The sequence below is a fragment of the Mirounga angustirostris genome, unplaced genomic scaffold (assembly GCF_029215605.1).
Source record: "Mirounga angustirostris isolate CCGP_5_RB_7025 unplaced genomic scaffold, mMirAng1.0.hap1 SCAF_7, whole genome shotgun sequence".
Taxonomy (NCBI): domain Eukaryota; kingdom Metazoa; phylum Chordata; class Mammalia; order Carnivora; family Phocidae; genus Mirounga; species Mirounga angustirostris.
In genome coordinates, this window is record NW_026991715.1 from 32,870,130 (window position 1) to 32,890,422 (window position 20,293).

Consider the following 20,293-nt stretch of genomic DNA (forward strand, 5'->3'; position numbering starts at 1 on the left):
TCTGCTCCTTCCCCAGCTCGTGCTTGCTCCCTCTTTTGCTCTCTCAAATAAATAAATCAGATCTTTAAAAAAAAAAAAAATAGAGCTACCCTACGACCCAGCAATTACACTATTAGGTATTTACCCCAAAGATCCAAATGTAGTGGTCTGAAGGGGCAGCTGCACCCCAATGTTTATACCTATTTGCTTTAAATACCTGTTTGTGCTTCTGATAACTTCCCAACTTACAAAGCAGCTGTCTAATAAGTAGATGATTACTATCTGTTTTAAGGAAAAGAAACCTGCTGTCTCAAAAAGAGATTAGAATATCTCAGCTACACACTTCAGTGCTGGGACCCTTGTTAGTATTAGCTCTCTAACTTTTCCCCATCCTGGATTTTGTCATATTTCTCCCCCAGAAAGATAAAGGAGTAGTTCACATGCTCATTCTGATCTCCCAGGATTTGGCAAAAAGATGCCACAAATTCATTCACTGGAAGTGCTGTGGAAGTTTTCACTTTGTGTTTCTTTTCTGGAAGCACTGTGTTTATTTTGTACTGTTACCTTTAGGGTTGAGTAGTCTTTTGTAGGCTCATCACATTATTTCTAGGAATTAAAATGCACCTTGAGATGCCACCAGCTGTGCCAGGGACATATTTCATTCTTCCCCAACTTGGAAGGGTTAGACTAGAGCCATGGAGTTGAGAGGTTGGAGGGTATGGGTGAATTAATTGGTGGACATATGCACCAGTCACAGCAGTGAGACCGGTCTCATCTGTGGCAAAGGTAGGAGTGGTTTGGGGGGAGTTCTGAATTTGTTATAGGAGAAAGATTACTCTTTCTGAGGCAAGGGTCAGGTCTTTTGGGGAGGGGGGAATGCTGCTTCTTTCACAGGTTACCACCAAAGTGGGTAAAATCCTCCAAGAAGGTTTAGTTTTTAATACTTTTTTAAAAAAAGGTTTTAATTTAATTAGAGAGAGTGTGTGTGTTTATGTGTGAGCGAGCAGGGGGAGGGGCAGAGGGGAAGGGAGAGGGAGAGAATCTCAAGCTGACTTTGCACCAAGAGCCCAGCCTGGCACAGAGCCTGATCCCACAACCCCGAGATCAGGACCTGAGCTGCAATGAAGAGCTGAATGCCCCACTAAATGAGTCACCCACATACCCCCTAGTTTTTATTTATTTATTTATCTATCTATCTATTTATTTATTAATATTTTATTTATTTATTTGACAGAGATACAGTGAGAGAGGGAACACAAGCAGGGGAGGTGGGAGAGGGAGAAGCAGCCTTCCCTTGGAGCAGGGAGCCCAATGCGGGGCTCGATCCCAGGACTCGGATCATGACCTGAGCCGAAGGCAGACGCTTAACGACTGAGCCACCCAGGCGCTGCCGCCCCCCCCAGTTTTTAATACTTTTAAAAAATCAGTGCCTAACTTAAATGTAACCTTGTGTTTAACTTTCCCTTCCTACCGTCTCTCTTAGGTCATTCAGAACTATCAGGCCCAGCACAGTAGAGTATTGCCAAGTTTTGTGTTGCTCTGAATTATTTTATCTCAGAGTGTAAACTCTCTGAAAGAAGGATTTTGGCTAGTCCTGCCTATTTCAGTGAATGCAGAGTAGGTGCTCAGTAAAGAGCATGTCTAAATAAATAGAAGTCAGGCCACACAGGAGAAAGAGTGACTTCTTCATGCTTCTGTTGAAGATGGGTTTTGAAAGCCCTTTCACAGTCCCAGCTAGGACTGTGTTGCTAGAGGCCATCTAGCTAATAACCTTTGCCTCCCCTCAGTTCGGCTGGTATTTACTCGCTGAGGGGAAGCTATATGTTGAAATCCCAAATATGCCCTATCTTTTTCTTAGCCCTTTTGTCACTGCTTAGCAGGACATACCAAATGTGAGTGAACCTACGTGGTCTCTCTGCTTAGATGGAATAGAGTCTCTCAATTAGGTAGGAGCTGTGAGTCATTTATTTTAAAGGTTAAATGAGCAACTTTCCTTTTGTATAACTAAAACTAGAAATAAAAAATCCTAACAACTTTTATTTCAAAGAGAAGTAAAATCTTGTTATACAGATCAGCAACTTTTCCACTTTCATCAAGCTCATTGTTAAGGTTGTGTGTATATGCCTGTGTGCTTACCCTATTATATTTTATTTTTTTAGATTTATTTATTTGTTTGTTTGACAGAGATTGAGAGAGCACAAGCAGGGGGAATGGGAGAGGGAGAAGCAGGCTCCCCACTGAGCGTGGGTGGGTGCGTGTGTGCGTGCGTGCGTGTGTGTATGTACATATTTTAAAGGGATGCTTTCATTTAAAAGGTGGTCTGTCTAGTATAACCTACAGGCTTCAGCAAATGACTGCTTCTGAACTGTCCCTTCTTGATCAGGGAGACATACACTTTTATTTCCTTAAAGTAATAAGAAAGACATTGATTTTTAGGGTAGTTTCACAAATACAGAATGAACAGATTTGTGGTATGGGTTGCATCTTAAAGTAAATTTTGCTGTGTGGCTCTGATTCCCTCAAAATCAAGCTTGAGGATTTGCTTTTATATAACTTGCAAAGTAAATCCTTCTACACAAATTGAGAAAATTTCTGGGCACTCGAGGTTATAAGGGATTGGGTTCTCATGAGGTCATTGTGCCCAACCTTTGATTTTCAGAGAGTGATATTTTCTGGGATAAATGATCAACTAGACACATCCTATAAACATGGCTAGGAACAATGATAAATTATACTAGGTTCATTTAGAGGAATTTTCTTGAAGTGTGCGCCTGTGTGTCTAAGGGATGTACTGAGACTTTCTTAATGAAGGCATTAGTTTGATTATTTTAAAATTCCATTTTAGTCACTTTTGCCTTAGATTCTATTATTTTGATCTTTAAGATTGTCAGTAACTGATTATATACTTGTCAAGTTCTTTTCTCACTGATGGCCATGAGTAAGTCACCATTTATTCCTCAGGTAGAAATTCTCATTCCTGAATCAGTTTTGTTGAGACTCTTTTTTAAACCCATTTTTTTTTTTTAAGAATTTATTTTATTTATTTGACAGAAAGAGAAGGAAGGAGCACAAGCAGGGGGGAGGGGCAGAGAGAGAGGGAGAACCAGACTCCCCTGCTGAGCAGGGAGCCTGACATGGGGCTTGATCCCAGGATTCTGGGATCATGACCCAAGCCAAAGGCAGATGCTTAACCAACTGGGTCACCCAGGCGCCTCTAAACCCATTTTTTTTTTTAAGATTAACTTATTTTATTTTTTGAGAGAGAAGAGTAGGGAGGGATGGGCAGAGAGAGTCCCAAGCAGACTCTGCACTGACCACAGAACCTGGTTCAGGGCTCGATCTCAGGACCCAGAGATCACAAGCTGAGCCAAAACCAAAAGTCGGACGCTCAACTGACTGCACCACCCAGATTCCCCTTAGCCCACTAATATTACTGGACTACTCAATTTTACTGGTAGTCCAGGATTATTAGGGGGAAAGGTAATGGATGTGACCCTAAACAGATTTGAGAGTGATCGTATTATTTTAGCACTTGTATTCCTAAAATCCCCTCTTGTCTCCTCTCTGTCCTCTGCTTCAATATTTCTTCTTTTCTCCTGTAACAATCCATAGAGATGGGGGCAGAGGGACAGAAGTCATTGTTCCCATTTAACCAGTGGGGGATAAGAGAGAAGATGAGTAACAAATGGACGTCCAAGGCACTGAGAAAACATGGAAATACGTCTCCTCACCCAACTATTCATGTGCTGTGCTGGCTTGTATACTGAAGGCATAGCTATACCAGAATGTCCCGAGGGCACCGAAAAGTAGAACACTGGGTTAAATTCCCTTGTCCACTTGTATCTCTCCTCTGATTACTACATGTTTTATTTTACATTTGTTGGCTGGGCGTTTTGTAAGGAAAAACTTGTAAAGTACTTGATAGACTAACCTACCTAAAATCTTACCAACGTATTCCAAGCACATGGCTAGTTCTACCTGGGTAACTTAGCGTTGTCCCTTTTTCTTTCAGCTACCATTGATTTTGGTTCTGGTTAAAATGTTCCCTGATGCAAATCTGAACTTCCTGACCTCTGAAGCAATGCCCATTTATATAACTCTCTCAGAGTGACTAATATGTTCTTTTCTGTGCAGTACAATTGGATTAAGCTTAGCCTAGAACTTAAAAATATATGGCTGAAGTAATCTTACAGAGCATTCTTATTGGAGCTGCATAATACACATTATTAACTCTGACCCATCATGGTACATCTTAACTTTAAAATTCATTGTTTTCACATTGTTTTAGTGCCAGGTACCATCTTTCATAGTTTGACATTCTTCACATCTCAGAGTTTATCAAAATCAGGTGTAACCTGTTCTTGCTTTGCAGTTCAAGGAGAAATTGATGTATCCTGAACCTTGAAATAAAATACAAGTTTAGGGGCCTGGTGGCTCAGTCAGTTAAGCGTCTGCCCTCTGCTCAGGTCATGAGCCCTGTGTCTTGCTCCCTGCTCAACAGGGAGCCTGCTTCCCCCCCACCCCCCCACCCCCCCCCGGTGCTCTGGCTCTCTCTCTCAAATAAGATCTAAAAAAAAAATTGTGTGTACACACACACACACACACAGGAATATTACTCAGCCAATAAAACGAATGAAATCTTACCATTTGCAGCAACGTGGATATATTATGCTAATGAAGTCAGTCAAGACTTTCATTTTTCAAGCTTTAAATGAAAGTCATGTCTCAACTTCTCTTATTTTGGTAAAACTCCGTCAATTCTTTCATCGGATAATGTGGAGACTAAGCATTGTAAGATTAGGTTTTTATAAACAAAGCCACATGGTTCTCTCCTACCCTACCCCCATTTATTTTCCAACTTTGGGCTTTAATTTAAAACAAACAAACACGTTGATTTGAACAAAAAATAGCTGTTGGCTGTTACATTTATAATTACATTTCCTTGTGAATAATTATACATTTATAATTACATTTCCTTGTGAATCCCTAAAATGTGCATCTCTTTTCTTATTTTCCAGGCTGGACGTAAAGAAAGAAGCGATGCGCTCAATTCTGCAATAGATAAAATGACCAAGAAGACTAGGGACTTGCGTAGACAGGTAAACTGGAAAAATTGTCGGTTGCATTCTCAAGTTCTCAGTTTTGTAGTTTGGGTTAAAATTCCGGTAAATACTGGGCCCATATATTTTATTGGGGTGAAGGATGGATTTTTCAGAGGAAATTGCCTATCTCTGATTGCTAGTAAGGTTCTAAATGGCTAATAAAATCTCTTGGGGGCTTAGAATAATGCAGTCCCACTGGGATGGACTGAATGAATTAGCTCTAGTGTGAAAAGTATGTATAGGTAAGAAAATCAATGTAAAATGACTTGGGGGACCTGTGACAAAACCCTGAAGGATCTTGTGATACTAGGTTACATACAGGAGAAACAGAAATCGCAGTTACTTATTTGACTTGCCCCATTCTGATTGCACACTTGAAGTTCCCTTAGATCCTTGGTGGAGATGTTTTTCCAGTACAAATATGTGGGCATAGAGAGATTTCATTTGCTCAATTTTCCAAGTTAGTAAGTACACAGGAAAGAATCTCTTCATTTGTTAAATAGTCCCATTAACATTTCAGAGTCCAATTGAGTCTAGTCTTTAAAAAACTATGGTTGAATTTACAAAACAGTGTATTAAGACTTAAAACAAAGTTGTAAAATAGTTTTCAGACTTAGTAGAGAGATATTTTATTGATTATGTTTGATAAAAAGCAAAGTTAATGACAGAATATGCTTTTATTCGTTTTCCTTCTGGTGAAATCATATCAGAAATGGTTATAAAGATAACCTTTTAGGTTTAAGGTTCACAGTGTGCTAACCCTCTTCAGATAAACCAGAAAGTACTTAATCCTGTCTTTTCATTTTTAGTTAGCCAGTTAGGCTAATTACATATATTCCAAGGCTATGTGTCAATTCAGCCCAGAGCTGCTTTCTCTTCAGCTTTGTATTATTCCTTTAAGATATAAGCTTTAGTTTTGTAATTCCCAAGAAAAAAAAAGGATGTTATCTTGAAACCTGAGATTTTATTGCTGAAATGCTGTAACTATAGCATAACCATTATCTTCAGGATCATGTTTCTTATGTTGCACATTATATAACTGCACAGCTTACATGAGGGATCCTCATGTAAGTGCAGCCAGGCTATCATGAGCTTCCATTAAGATTTAAAAGTACAAGAGAAAAAAAGCAGTCTAGTTTCTTGGTAGAAATTAAATCAGATTTTTTACAATTCATTTATTAGCTCCGCAAAGCCGTCATGGACCATGTTTCAGATTCATTCCTGGAAACCAACGTTCCACTTCTAGTATTGATTGAAGCTGCAAAGAATGGAAATGAGAAAGAAGTTAAGGAATATGCCCAGGTTTTCCGTGAACATGCCAACAAATTAATTGAGGTAAGTGTGTTAGCAGTTTTATTAACTCTAGGTAACTTGGAGGACTGGTGATTTTTTAATCACATTATTTAATTAGCTAAAAATTTTAGGGGCTCACCTAATATACAATATGTATGAGATGAAAGTCTTTGGCCATTACTTTACATCTATGCCAAACTACCAATTTTGGTCAGTTTACATTAATTATGTGCATGATTAAATATAGATAGTCCCTGTCCTAGAAACTTAACATCTCCACTTAACGTTAATGCAAATAAAGATAGATTGCGACATATCTGAACTTAAAAGATACTATAGAAGGGAGTAGTGTCTAGAAATTGGAGAAACTGCATGGCTTACATCCTGGGCTGCATCCTGGCAAAATAACCTTTCTAAATTTCCATTTCTTTTTTGTAGAATGAGGATACTAATGATACCTGTCTCAGGAATATTTTGAGATCTGAAAGAGATGGTCTCTGTCAGGTGCTTAATTCTTTGCCTGAGACATAGACTTAGTCCAGTCATCATGTTTTAAAATGAAGAAACATGCTGTTAATTAGATATGTTTGAACAATAGAAATCTTTATGTAAGTGATTGTTTAGTAAGGTGACAAGAAAAAAGAGAAGTGAATTGCTACTTAATTTCCAGGTAAGTTAGGCTTGCTACTACCTTTTAATATGTGAAATTATATTATTTAACTATTATGTTATTTTTAAAAACTGACACATAGAAAGCACGTTCTCAAGTTACTTGATTTTATAACCTCAATGTAAAGCATCTAATATTTGGAAAAGATATTACATAGATCATTTGGTAAGTTGGTCATTATGTAAGAATAGAAAATGGGCCTTTTATGTAAAATATGTGTCTTGTACATTTGGATTTATAGTGACGTGGTCCAGGTTAATGCCATAAAAATATTCCAAGGAAAACATCAGTAGTCACATTAAATGCATTACTAATTTTACATCATGTTTTCTTTGACCATTAAATGTATTTTGACCTGAATTATGTACACAACACATAGGTCAGTCTTTTTTTTTTTTAATTCTAGTTAGTTAACATACAGTGCAGTCAGTATTGGTTTCAGGAGTAGAATTCAGTGACTCATCATTTACATAAAACATGCATTGCTCATCATAACAAGTACTCTCGTCAGTACCAATCACCCATCTAGCCTATCCCCTACCCACCTCCTTCCACCAACCCTTGGTTTGTTTTCTATCTTTAAGAATCTCTTTTGCGGGGCGCCTGGGTGGCTCAGTTGTTAAGCATCTGCCTTCGGCTCAGGTCATGATCCCAGGGTCCTGGGATCGAGCCCCGCATTGGGCTTCCCGCTCGGCGGGAGGCCTGCTTCTCCCTCTCCCACTCCCCCTGCTTGTGTTCCCTCTCTCGCTGTCTCTCCCTCTGTCAAATAAATAAATAAAATCTTAAAAAAAAAAACAAAAAAACCCCGAATCTCTTTTGCCCCCTCCCACGCAGCCTCCTAATAATATCTGTTTTGTTTCCTAAATTCCACATATGATTGAAATCATATGGTATTTGTCTTTCTCTGACTGACTTCATTTAGCATAATACATCCTCGTGTTGCAAATGGTAAGATTTCATTCGTTTTGTTGGCTGAGTAATATTCTATACACCACATCTTTATCCATTTCTCAGTCGATGAACATTTGGGCTCTTTCCATACTTTGGCTATTGTTGATAATGCTGCTATAACATCAGGGTACATGTACCTTTTCTGTGTTTTTGTATCCTTTGGGTAAATATCTAGGAGTGTAGTTGCTGGGTTGTACAGTAGTCCTATTTTTAACTTTTTAAGGAAGCTCCATATTGTTTTCCAGAGTGGCTGCACCAGCTTGCATTCCCACCAATGATTCAAGAGGGTTCCCCTTTCTCTGCATCCTCACCAACACTTTTGTTTCTTTTGTTGTTAATTTTAGCCATTCTGACAGGTGTGAAGTGATATCTCATCATGGTTTTGATTTGTATTTCCCTGTTGATGAGTGATGTTGAGCATCTTTTCATGTGTCTGTTAGCCATCTCGATGTTTTCTTTCTGTTATTATTTTAAAGATTTTATTTATTGAGAGAGCACAGGTGGGGCGAGGGGCAGTGGGAGAAGCAAGACCCCCTGCTGAGCTTGGGCTTGATCCATGCAGGGCTCAATCCTGGAACTCTGGAATCATGATCTCTGAGCTGAAGGCAGCTGCTTAACCAGCTGAGCCACCTCAAGAGGGCCATGGGAAGCCCCCAAATTTGTAGCCAGTTGGTCAGAAGTGTGGGCATGCACATGCACATTATTAATGTAATTTATTATTTTTAAACCATGTACATAATGTGATTTATTATTTTTAAAGATTTTTTATTTATTTGAGAGAGAGAGCAGGGGGAGTGGCAGAGGGAGAGAGAGAAGCAGAGGGAGAGCAGAAGCCGAGCGTGGAGCCCAACATGGGCCCAATCCCAGGACCCCAAAAATCATGACCTGAGCCAAAGTCAGATGCTTAGCTGACTGAACCACCCAGGCGCCCCAGCCATCTGGATGTCTTCTTTGGAAAAGTGTCTATTCATGTCTTCTCCCCATTTCTTAACTGGATTATTTGTTTTTGGGGTGTTGAGTTTGATAAGCTCTTTAAGATTTTGGATACTAACCCTTTATCAGATATATCATTTGCAGATATCTTCTCTCATTGCATAGGCTGCCTTTTGGTTTTGTTGATTGATTCCTTTGCTGTCCAGAAGCTTTTTTATCTTGATGAAGTACCAGTAGTTCATTTTTGCTTTTGTTTCCTTTGCTTCCTGCGATGTGTCTAGTAAGAAGTTGCTGCAGCCGAGGTCGAAGAGTTTGCTGCCCTGTGTTCTCCTCTAGGATTTTGATGGTTTCCTGTCTCATATTTAGGTCTTTCATCCATTCTGAATTTATTTTTGTGTCTGGTGTAAGAAAGTGGTCCAGTTTCATTCTTCTGTGTGTTGTTGTCCAGTTTTCCCAACACCATTTGTTGAAGAGACTTTCCATTGGACATTCTTCCCTGCTTTGTCAAAGATTAGTTGACCATATAGTTGTGGGTCATAGGTCAGTCTTCTATTCAAGTTAATGATTCATTTGGAATTAAAATCAGAAGAATATCATTTTGTGTGTGTGTTTAAGCATAATCATTCACCATAGTCAATGACAGCATGAGGTGTAACCTCCAGATACACAAAGATTGTCTTTAGGAAGCCAACCTCCTCTAAGTAGCCTGCATATTAGAAAGTATGCCTGTAAAGCAGAAAGCAAGGACACTGTCAGCCCAAGGCATAGGGTAACAGGTACCGGTAGTGGCATGGGAACCAGCTCATTGTGGTCCCTGAACCTCAGAGAGCGAGCCCTTGTCTCTAGTGCTGGAGGGCTCTGCTCTGTCATCCTCATCCAACACAGTTGACACTTGCTGTTGCTGCGCATCTGCTGTGCAACCAGGTGTATGCAGATACCGTGCCTTTTCCACAACAGCATTTCTTGGTAAGGAAACTGTGGCTTAGGGAGGTTAAGTAACTTACCTAACGTCCTCCAGCAGTGAGGGCTCTGCCTTTTGAGCTTGCTAGTGTAGTGGACAGCATTATGTGGACCTGGTGGCTCTGGAGATCTTGCTTCAGGAGCATTGTCCATGCTTCCACTTTTTTACTTCATTCTGAACTTTACTAACCTTTTGAGTTTAGGGTTTGGTGTTCCCTATCACAACTCAGTTCTGACCTCTTTCTCGCCCCTGTCTCTCTCTCTCTCTCTCTCTCTCTCTCACACACACACACACACACACACACACACACACACACACCCCCTCGTACTTATCATAGATATGTATTAAATGACATCCTTTTTATTGCCTGAGGCATAACTAAAGGCTTTGTAGTACAACTCTGCAAACAGTTGAATTGCATTTATGGTAATAGAGATACTAGGATATATAATTGCATATGTGCTTGAAAAGGAAATGAGTTTTTAAAGTGTTGTAGAAGTGTAAAATTCTTGACTCAAGGCAGAACTTTATCCTTCAGTGACAAGGCTTCTCTACCCCGCACTGCTTATGTATTATGATGAGCACTGAACTAGTGAGGGACTTGTTTTAAACAAAGGTGAAATACTTCATTTTGTTGTTGTTGTTTTTTTTTAAGATTTTATTTATTTATTTGACAGACACAGCGAGAGGGGGAACACAAGCAGGGGGAGTGGGAAGGGAGAAGCAGGCTTCCCGCGGAGCAGGGAGCCCGATGCGGGGCTCGATCCCAGGACCCTGGGATCATGACCTGAGCCGAAGGCAGACGCTTAACGACTGAGCCACCCAGGCGCCCCGAAATACTTCATTTTGATTGTTTTGTTAATCTCTTTACTTTTTTTGTTGCATTAGTTCCTTCTTAAATTGGAGTAAATGTCAGCTGACTTTGGTTTTTGTGGCCTTTTGCAGTTTTTCCTCGGGGTTTAGGGAAGTAAGAGAACTTGGGAAAGTTGAGTAGGGCTAGTGGCGCTAGCAGGAAAGGAGGGGCACAGATTCTGCAGCCCCTGAGAATTCTACCAGATAGGTTTGACTTTTTAAAATACTGCAGTAAAAAATAAGTAAGATGAAATACTGAAGTAAAACTCTCTGCTAACCATCTGCAGTTAGCACAGACCCCACAGATAAAGGGCATGATCCCCAGCAAGATTGCTCTCACTGTAGATGGAACCTGCCACATGCTCTTCTGACCTAAGTGACTTTACATTTAGGAGTCCTCATGACCCCCCCCTCACATGACTGCTGCACTTCCTGCAAGTTTGGAGGGTCCCCAGGCTGCCCACACTTCTGACCAACTGGCTACAAATTTGGGGGCTTCCCATGACCCTCTCAAGGTCTGATAATGTGCTAGAACAACTCCTAGAACTCAGGAGAGTGAGTACTTAGGGGCCCACCAGGAGTTACCTCATTAGCATAAACTGTCAGGGCCAGTGATGAATAACAAAGACACTTATCATTAACTGAAGCAGTCTTGGGTATGGAAATTGCCTTCCAGGAAACACCTCCCCATCTTGAAGGAATGTGGAATGCCTAGTTTTCAGGTAGATGGCCATACTGCCATAAAGCCATGTAGAATAGAAGAGGTAAGACAGGGCTGGTGTTTGTTTTCTGCAGCTTTACTGCATCCTGTTTATGGCCATTTACCCAGTGACTTACTGTTTCTCTTATCTGGTTCTTCTTGCATTGTTCTTCTTTTCCCTGGAGGTTCTCCCCCCTGGGAGCTAGGTTTTCTGTTCTTCAGGAATTGGGTCCATCTCTTCACACCACAGTGAGTGGTTTTTTTCTTGTAGAATCATAGATTCTCATTCTGATATGTAAATCCCCCTTCTTTGTAACATCCATGTATTGTTACTTATCTTTTCCTGGACTGCTTCTGTAGGGGGACTTTGCTGGGTTCTCTGGTTGTCAGGAAAGGGGAGCCACAGTCTCCTTCTCTGGAACTTCCTCTCTTTTTTACTGCTGTGCACATGTGAATTGAGAGGAGCTGTCAGTTATAAACCCACACCTGATTTCGAAGATATGGTATTGGAAAAAGAATGTCCAATATCTCATTAGCTTTTTATGTTGATTACATGTTAAAATGTAATATTTTGGGATTAAGAAACTGCAAATTAGGGGCACCTGGGTGGCTCAGTCAGCTAAATGTCTGCCTTCGGCTCAGGTCATGATCACAGGGTCCTAGGATTGAGTCCCGTGCAGGCTCCCTTGCTCAGTCTCATTCTCTCTCTCTCTCAAATAAAATAAAATCTTAAAAAGAGAGAGAGAGAGAAAGGAAGAAAGGAAGGAAGAAAGAAAACCCCAGCAAATTATTTTTGCTAATTTCATCATTTTTAGTGGCTACTCAAAAAATTTTAAATTCCTAGAACCTTACAGCTTGCCACTAGAAATCGTTCTCTTGATTGAACAATTCTTAGTATATAGTTGGCCATTCAGCCTGTTTAGAATCTCCTTATTTTTATCTTGCACTCTAAATTTAATCTAGATAAAACATGTCTACATTATTCCCTTATATCCTTTTTGGTAACTTCCGTGGTCACCCCATTAACATTGGGATACCTACAGGAAGCATAGTTTATATTCTAGCAGCAGCTGTGTGCATTCCAGCTGCTTATCAGCTTCCCACAGGAGATTCTGTTAACGTGCTGTCCAGTAATTCCTTTTTTTCTTTTTCTCCACCCTCCCTGCCCCCCAGTTTTCCCCATGAATATTTGGGTGCTGCTGTATATCAGGTATCTACTCTGTGGGCTTAGATGCACTCCTCTCACATCTGATCCCTAAGCCGGTAGTCTGATTTATTGGGTGTTAGAAGATGTGCCCTTCAGCACCAAAGTGCAGCCAGGCTTCTTCCCAGAACCATTTGGGGGATGCTGTGAAGTTGTTGCGGTAGGAATCTAAACTCAACATAAAACTCTCATCAGCCAGTTTGCCCAGGGTTGCTCTGTGGCAACAGCGTTTAGGCTCATTTGCTCATTTGCCCATTTGCTCATATCTCAATATTAGAGATATTGCAAGAGTTTCTGAAAGCATCCCTATGGAGCAAGGTGCTTGAGGAGGAAAAAAAGCACCAGTTTAGGTAGGTGTGGTTTTGGGACATCGCCATTTAAAAATACAGCTTTAAAAAAAATATAAAAGAGAAATATGAGTTCATTTTAGAGAATTTGGAAAAGAAAAGCACAAAGAATAAAAAGTAACATTTTGGAGTAGATTTATACTTACTTTGTGGGTTGACTTTTTAAAAAAATTTATAAAACTGATATACTGATTTATTTTTGGAGGCAAATGGTATCATAATTTGTTACGATGTATTGTGTTTTTCTCCTGCTTGCCATATCATAGCCATTTTATTGTACTACGAAGTAGTCATTTGTAGTATTTCTGTTGATTGCATACTGGTCCATTTATTTAACTAGTCCCCTACCATTAGGCATGTCGGTTATGTAGGTTGTTTTAGTCTTTCATTATTAAATGTAATGTTTTGATAAACATCCTTGTTTTTTGTTTTTCTGGCTTTTTGGGGGGGGGGGGCACCATTCCACCATTCCACCCAGTTGTTCAAGCCGAAAATCTAGGAGTCGTCCTTGAGTCTTCTTTTTTCCCCTCATGTTCCGTATTTAATCTACATGTCCTCCCCATATCCTGTCTTTTCTTTATTCCATGGTCTCTTCCCTAGTCTGAGCCATCCTGTCTCACTGGACTTCTGCCACTGCCTCCTAGCTGATTTTTGTGCTTGCACTCTTGTCTCTCTCTAGTCTCTTTTTTGTAGAGCAGCCAGCATGACCCCTTTAAATCAGATCACATCATTCCTTTGCTTCAGGACCCATTCAGCTGTGGCTTTCTAGGCACACTTCACATAAAATCCTAAAACCCACAGTCTTCTGCTTCTGCTGCTGCTTTAAGATTTATTTATTTACGGAGAGAGAGAGACAGCATGTGTGCACTCAAGCAGAGGCAGGGGGGAAGGGACAGAGGCAGAGGGAGAGAAAGATATTAAGCAGGCTTCAAGCTCAGCCCTGAGCCTGACGTGGGGCTTGATCTCATGACTCTGAGCTGAGCGGAAACCAAGAGTTAGACGCTTAACTGACTGAGCCACCCAAGCACCCCCTAAAACCCGCATTCTTAACTGTGGTCCGTAAGGTACCCTGCCTGCCTTTCCAGCTGCTTCTAGTCTTTCTCTTTTTCTTTTTGTGCTTTGCCCCCCCCTTAAAAACATTTTCCACATGAACACTTGGGTGCTGCTCTTGTATGATAGCTGCTCCTTGGCATTAGATGTGCTCCTCTCACATGTGATCCCTAAACTGGGCGGTCTGATTTATTGGGTGTTAGAAAAATGTGCTCTTCAGCACTGAGGTGAAGCCAAACATGTCACCACCTTACGTCCTCTGCACTCCATGGGTCCTCTGCCTGGAATGTTCTGTCCACTTATCCTCTACCCCACAGGCTTTTGCTCAGATGTTTCCTGTGCATAGAGGCTCTCCTGGCTCCCTCATCCCCTCCATTCCACCTTCCACCATTTTTTTTTTAAACCATTCACCTGTTTTATAGCCTCTATAACATTTTTCACTATTTGAAATTATTAGGTCTGTTTTGTTTTCTTATTTTTCTGTTCCCCACCTCATACTCTAATAGAATGTAAATTCGTTGAGAACATGGGCCTAGAACAGTGCCTGGAACATAGTAGGTACTCACTAACTACTAGATGAATGAATGAATACTAGTTCTCAGGTAATAAACAGTAAAGTTACTGAGGTGCTCAACCTTCAGATCCCTGGAACACCGTCCCCTAGGATTATCATTCACTGGTCTCAGGACTGGACTTTGAGAAATGTAGAGCTGTATGTTATGACTGAACATCATTGATATTAAGCCTGAGTATTTGTAATGTTTATACAAAAGAGCATCATAACACATCATTCTGTATAATGTGTACATGAGGGGATTAATTGTAAAATTTTTGGGGATGTGAAGATGAAGGGGAAAATTGGAAACTTTTCACAGATGAGCTGACACTGATTTCAGAAATATTTTTGTTTGTTAGCACAGAGCTTTCAAAAGCCTATAGCAAATTTTCTATAGTTGAGGGAGAAAAAAAATTGTGATAGAGTCTTATGACATATTTATAGTATTCTTGATATGTCCCAGTCACTGTTCTAGGCACTAGGAGGTAGTAATGAATGGAACACAAATCTCCACGCCCATGTGAGTTATGCTCTACTATAGAGAGAGAGACAATAAAAGTAATTTATATAGTCTGTTTATTTTGTATAATGTGATACAAATGACGCTGAGATGATATGTGAAAAAAGTTATCCATTTTATCAGCATTTTAAATGGAAGCTGAGCTAAAACTGTTATTTAAGTAGCATTTTAATACATGACCAAAATAAAATTGGAGCAGATGTGTTGGCACTTGCTAACTTGGTTTTTGGAAGTCTTATTTATTGCTTTAATAGAAATACTTTCTTTCCAGACCAAGTAAAATAGTATAAAAAGGTTATGCTTTAATTTGGGGTGTCATGTAAAGTTGCTTCAAATATATAAAATAGTTTCTGAGTAGTATTAGGGATAACACCCATTTAAAAATGGAAACCTGTTTATGGTGCCTTCCTTGTATATCACATTATGGAAATACAAGATTAATTTCAAGAATAAAAACCATATACTGACTCTTAAGGTTTTAGAAGCAGAAGCAAATTTCTCCAGTCCCTCTGTGTCCACACAGTTAGTGTCCAGAAGGCTGTGTAGGGCTGGCTGCCGATTGGATCCTCATTCAGTTACACTCTGTTTTATTTGAAAAAGCAAATAATGGAGTGTTTGCCGTGAAGTTGTTCTTAACTTACTTTCTCAGGTTCTGGCTAGGACCTCTGACTGTCTCATACCACATTTGTCAGTGGAATCCATTACCACAAGGTATCAAAATCCATTTTTTTATGCGAAGGGTGCATAGAGGTTGTGTGTCCCCAAGGTCAGTGAGTAAGGGAGCAAGAGCTGAAGGTCATTACTGGTGAGCTGGGTGATGCTTCTTTTCACCATTTTCTTCTGCTCTACAGTATAGTGCTGAGGGCTTTTCTTCCATCTTCTTAACGAAAGGGCAAGGCTGTACTTCTGGGTAATGATAACACCTTTTATACTTGACTCTTTCTCCCATATCAAGTTAATGATTTCTTTATGTTGCTCTTCAATTTAAAGTGTATTGAGATAAAAAATTTATTTTGTCAGAAATATTAACCTTTTTGTCAGTAATGCAACACTCACGTGTCCTTTTTAATTGCTTCATTCTTTGCCTACCTCCCTTGGCTGTGAGCAGCTTAATAGCTAAGGAGCAATCAGTTTTCCCTTTTAATTTTGCTTTCTTCTGAGTTCTTTTTCAATTTCATGAATTGAGAGTGAAATAGGAAAAATGCCATTCATGCAATCTTGCTTATAAAAACTATGTATCACTTAATACCCCTTTCCACTCAGCCCCAGACATTGCATTAAAATGGGCCTCTTAATGTAATGAACTTGCTACAATAAGATGGTATCTAGTTCATTGTTTTGTGTTTTAAGAACCAAAAAGTAGGATGCCTGGGTGGCTCAGTCAGTTAAGCATCTGCCTTCCGCTCAGGTCATAATCCCTGGGTCCTGGGATCAGGTCCCATATTGCATTGGACTCCCTGCTCAGTGGGGAGCCTCCTTCTCCCTCTGCCCCTCCCCCTACACCTGTGTGTGGGTCTGCGAACTCTCTCTCTCTCAAAAATGAATAAATAAAATCTTTTTAAAAAGAACCAAAAAGTAAATAACTGGTATGCTTTTGTTTGTTTGTTTGTTTGTTTGTTTGTTTAAGATTTTATTTATTTGCGAGAGAGAGAATGAGAGACAGAGAGCATGAGAGGGAGGAGGGTCAGAGGGAGAAGCAGACTCCCTGCTGAGCAGGGAGCCTGATGTGGGACTCGATCCAGGGACTCCAGGATCATGACCCGAGCCGAAGGCAGTTGCTTAATCAACTGAGCCACCCAGGCGCCCCTAACTGGTATGCTTTTGAGTTGGATTATCAATGCTTGTTGCATTGCCCTGTAAGCCACCCACACCCCAAATATTTCTTCCCATTATCCAGGACTTTATTCGCTTGAAATGTGTATTTTTACTGCAGATTGAATGATCTGCATTATTACTTATGTACTGTGGTTTGCTGATGATGCGCAGTAAAGTAGCCTTGAAGAAGTCTCTGTAAGGAGCATTTGAATTGAACACTACCTGTATATGATCCACCTGTGACATCTTCAGTATTTTCTCAGTGCTTCTGTATAATACTGTAGACTGAAATTCTTGTAAATAGCAGAGTAAATGAAGCTTCATTTTCTAGGACTTGTAGTATGTTTAAACAATCAGTGTTCTTGGTGAGGCGGGGGCAGGGGGGGTGGATGCTGACCTTGGATTCCAAAAGAATTTACTAAGCCTATTGAGCTTGGTCTTCCCACATTTTCAAAGGTCTGTAAGTTCATATGCATGAGTCTGCAAAACAGAAGTGTCTTGTGTGTACTGTTTTAACACCTCATATCCAAAACAAGTGTTTTTGGCTGAACTTAACCACTTAGTCAAATTTTGGGCTGGTCTAGTGAAGGCAGTAGATGAACTTTGTTCTCAGGGAACATCAGGATTCTTTTCTCTTGGAACATTGGTAGGAATGACAAAGGAAGCACTGCCCAGACTTCATCCTGCTCCAGAAGAGTATAGGCCCTCCTGTTTGCTCATCAGTAGTGATGAACTGATGTTCTATCTGTAGTGAGAAATGGGGAACTTTTAAAGTGGTCCATATGATAACCAAGTAAATGGAAATGATTATTGTATCATCTAGGTGGCGATTTACAATGAAAGCGTTTAAGAAAATATCAAATAATCAAGTCTTTTAAAATAGTTTATGGTATTTTTTTCTAATCCTTTTATTAGAGATGCTTATATTTATGTCCTGTCTCTCCCTAAATTAAACTTGATATGGCTTATTTCAAATAAAGACATACATGATAAAATAAGGTAGATGTAGAAAATCAGGACCTAGGAAAAGAATAATAGACAATTTTCAACTATAATTACTATGACTGCATTTGGATTTGGCATGGAATTTCCTGGTAGCAAGGTGGAAAGGATGAAACAATCAGTTGTATAGTTGTTGTCTTTAGAATGGAGGGAGGATGCCCATTTTTTCATGGGAAATAGCCTATCCTAAAAATGTGGAAAGAATCCTTACATGGAGCTTTTATATATTTATATATAAAGGTCATTTAATGATTAAATAGAGTCCTCAACATTTTAATACCTAATACAGTGACAGATTCCACATGATTATCTTTTTTTTTATGTGGTCATTTCTCTTTAAAAAGGCAAAGTCATATCATTCAGTTGCCACTGAGTTGAGATGCAAACAGCTGTGATCTCGTGAGGGGCCTAGCATGTGGCCTTCAGCCTCCCAGTGACAATATTGGGGAGAACAGAGGGCTGTGAGTCAGGTGCTTCCTTCTGATCATCCCAGTATAGCTTTCTCCTTTTTTTTAAAAATAGTGTACGACCTTTGTTTATGTTTTAAGTGTATTTTATAAAGAGTATACGTTTACTTATTTTTACTCAGTTTAGCAGGTTTTTTTTTCCAGTTAATTAGAGAGTTTTGTACATACACATTTCATTACTGTTATGACATGTGGATTCATTTTTACCATTACATTTTGTTCTCTTTTCCCTTCTTTACACTCTGTTTCCATCCCTCCTCTGATTATCTTTCCGCTTCTGGATTGATTAATTGATCTTCTCACCTCCTATTTTTATCCCTTCTTCTTGTTTGGAAATGGTGAGCTCTGTTTTTTTAGTAGTAACTCTGGATGTTTTAGCATGCATGTTTAACTCAGAGATTGAGGTTAATCAGTATCTTTTCCTCTTTCTGAAACAATGTCAGAATCTTAGAATGCTTTAACTTCCACCATTCTCCAACTTAAATATCACTGTTGTCCAGTGCTTTCTTTTAAGTTTTAGCCCCATTAGTGTTGCTGTATTCATTTTTTCAACTTGGCTTAAATTGTACCTGATACATTATTTTCATTGCTTCTCATTTCTTCTTGTATGTTGTTAAGCCCTCCATCTGGAATTACTTACCTTTTTCTTGAAGCATTTTTGTTACAAACTGCTTTAGTCAGGGTAGGGAAGATCTGTCTGGAGTAAATGCTCTCAGGTTGTTTTGGTTTTGTTGGTTTTAATGTCTTTATTGTGCCCCAAATCTTGGAAAAATAATTTCATTGAATGTACGGTCCTAGGATGATTTCTCCATTGCCGCCCTCCCCGCCCCAATTTGAAGATACTTTTTCCCCATCTCTTTGGCCATTGTTGCTATTGAGAAGTCAGCAGTCAGTCTTACTGAGCTTACTTTGTGAATAATTTGTATTAACTTTCTGGCTGTTTTAAAAATCTTGTCTTTGTTGTTGTAAAGCTTCACAATAGTATGTCCAGGTATGGATTTCTTTTTATTCACCCTGCTTATTAAAATGTCTTCTCAAATCTGAAATTTATATTTCATCCACTCTGAAAAATTTTTAACCGAAATCTCTTTCACTATTGCTGCTCTCCCATTTTGTCTTTCCTTCTGAATCCTTTATAGTTGAATAGTAGTCTCTTTCAGTCTAATTGCACATCTCTTTAATTTGGTGTGTGATTTCCATATCATGAAAATTTCTTGGTTTTCCTGAATAATTTCTTCAGTTTTACTTTACAGGTTAGTAATTCTCTTTCTATCAGTATTTAGTCAAGATTACTTTAAACTTCTAGAAGTTGTGAAGTTACTAATTTTCTCTTGTGGTTCTACTTTGACCCTTCTCCAGTATGCCTTGTCATTTTTGAGTGTATTTTTCCTTTGTATACTTTTATTTCTGTTAACATAAGAAACATATTTTTAAATACTCCAGTTTTGATCATTTGAGTATCTGCCATCATTATGGATCTGATTACACAATTGTTTTGCTTAGTCCTGCCCAAGATAACTTATCTCCTTGTGTACTTCCTGCATTTTTTTTTATTGTAAATTCACATTCCTGGCATTTTGCATATGAGAATTCTTTGAGGCCTGGGTTTAGATTATTACCTTCCATCGGGGAAAATTTCCATTTATATTTGCTTCTGTTGGTTGCTTAGGGATACCACTAACACATGACTAGATCAGAGGCATTTACCTTGTGAGGGCCATGGTGTTGCTGGTCCATTAAAAACCCAAATTCTGGGGGCGCCTGGGTAGCTCAGTCGTTAAGCGTCTGCCTTCAGCTCAGGTCATGATTCCAGGTCCTGGGATCGAGCCCCGCATCGGGCTCCCTGCTCAGCAGGAAGCCTGCTTCTCCCTCTCCCACTCCCACTGCTTGT

General features: G+C 39.6%; 1 protein-coding gene across 3 annotated transcripts in view; it reads left to right on the plus strand.

Moving 5' to 3' along the window:
• The window catches only part of CTNNA1 (catenin alpha 1), a 183,873-nt gene that overhangs the window by 127,645 nt on the left and 35,935 nt on the right, over positions 1–20,293 (plus strand). For all 3 annotated transcript variants that reach the window (XM_045893278.3, XM_064595969.1, XM_045893287.3), the window contains exons 8-9: positions 4,998–5,078; positions 6,264–6,416. In XM_045893278.3, coding sequence (XP_045749234.1) covers positions 4,998–5,078; positions 6,264–6,416 — 234 coding nt within the window. The remainder of the gene's footprint in view (positions 1–4,997; positions 5,079–6,263; positions 6,417–20,293) is intronic.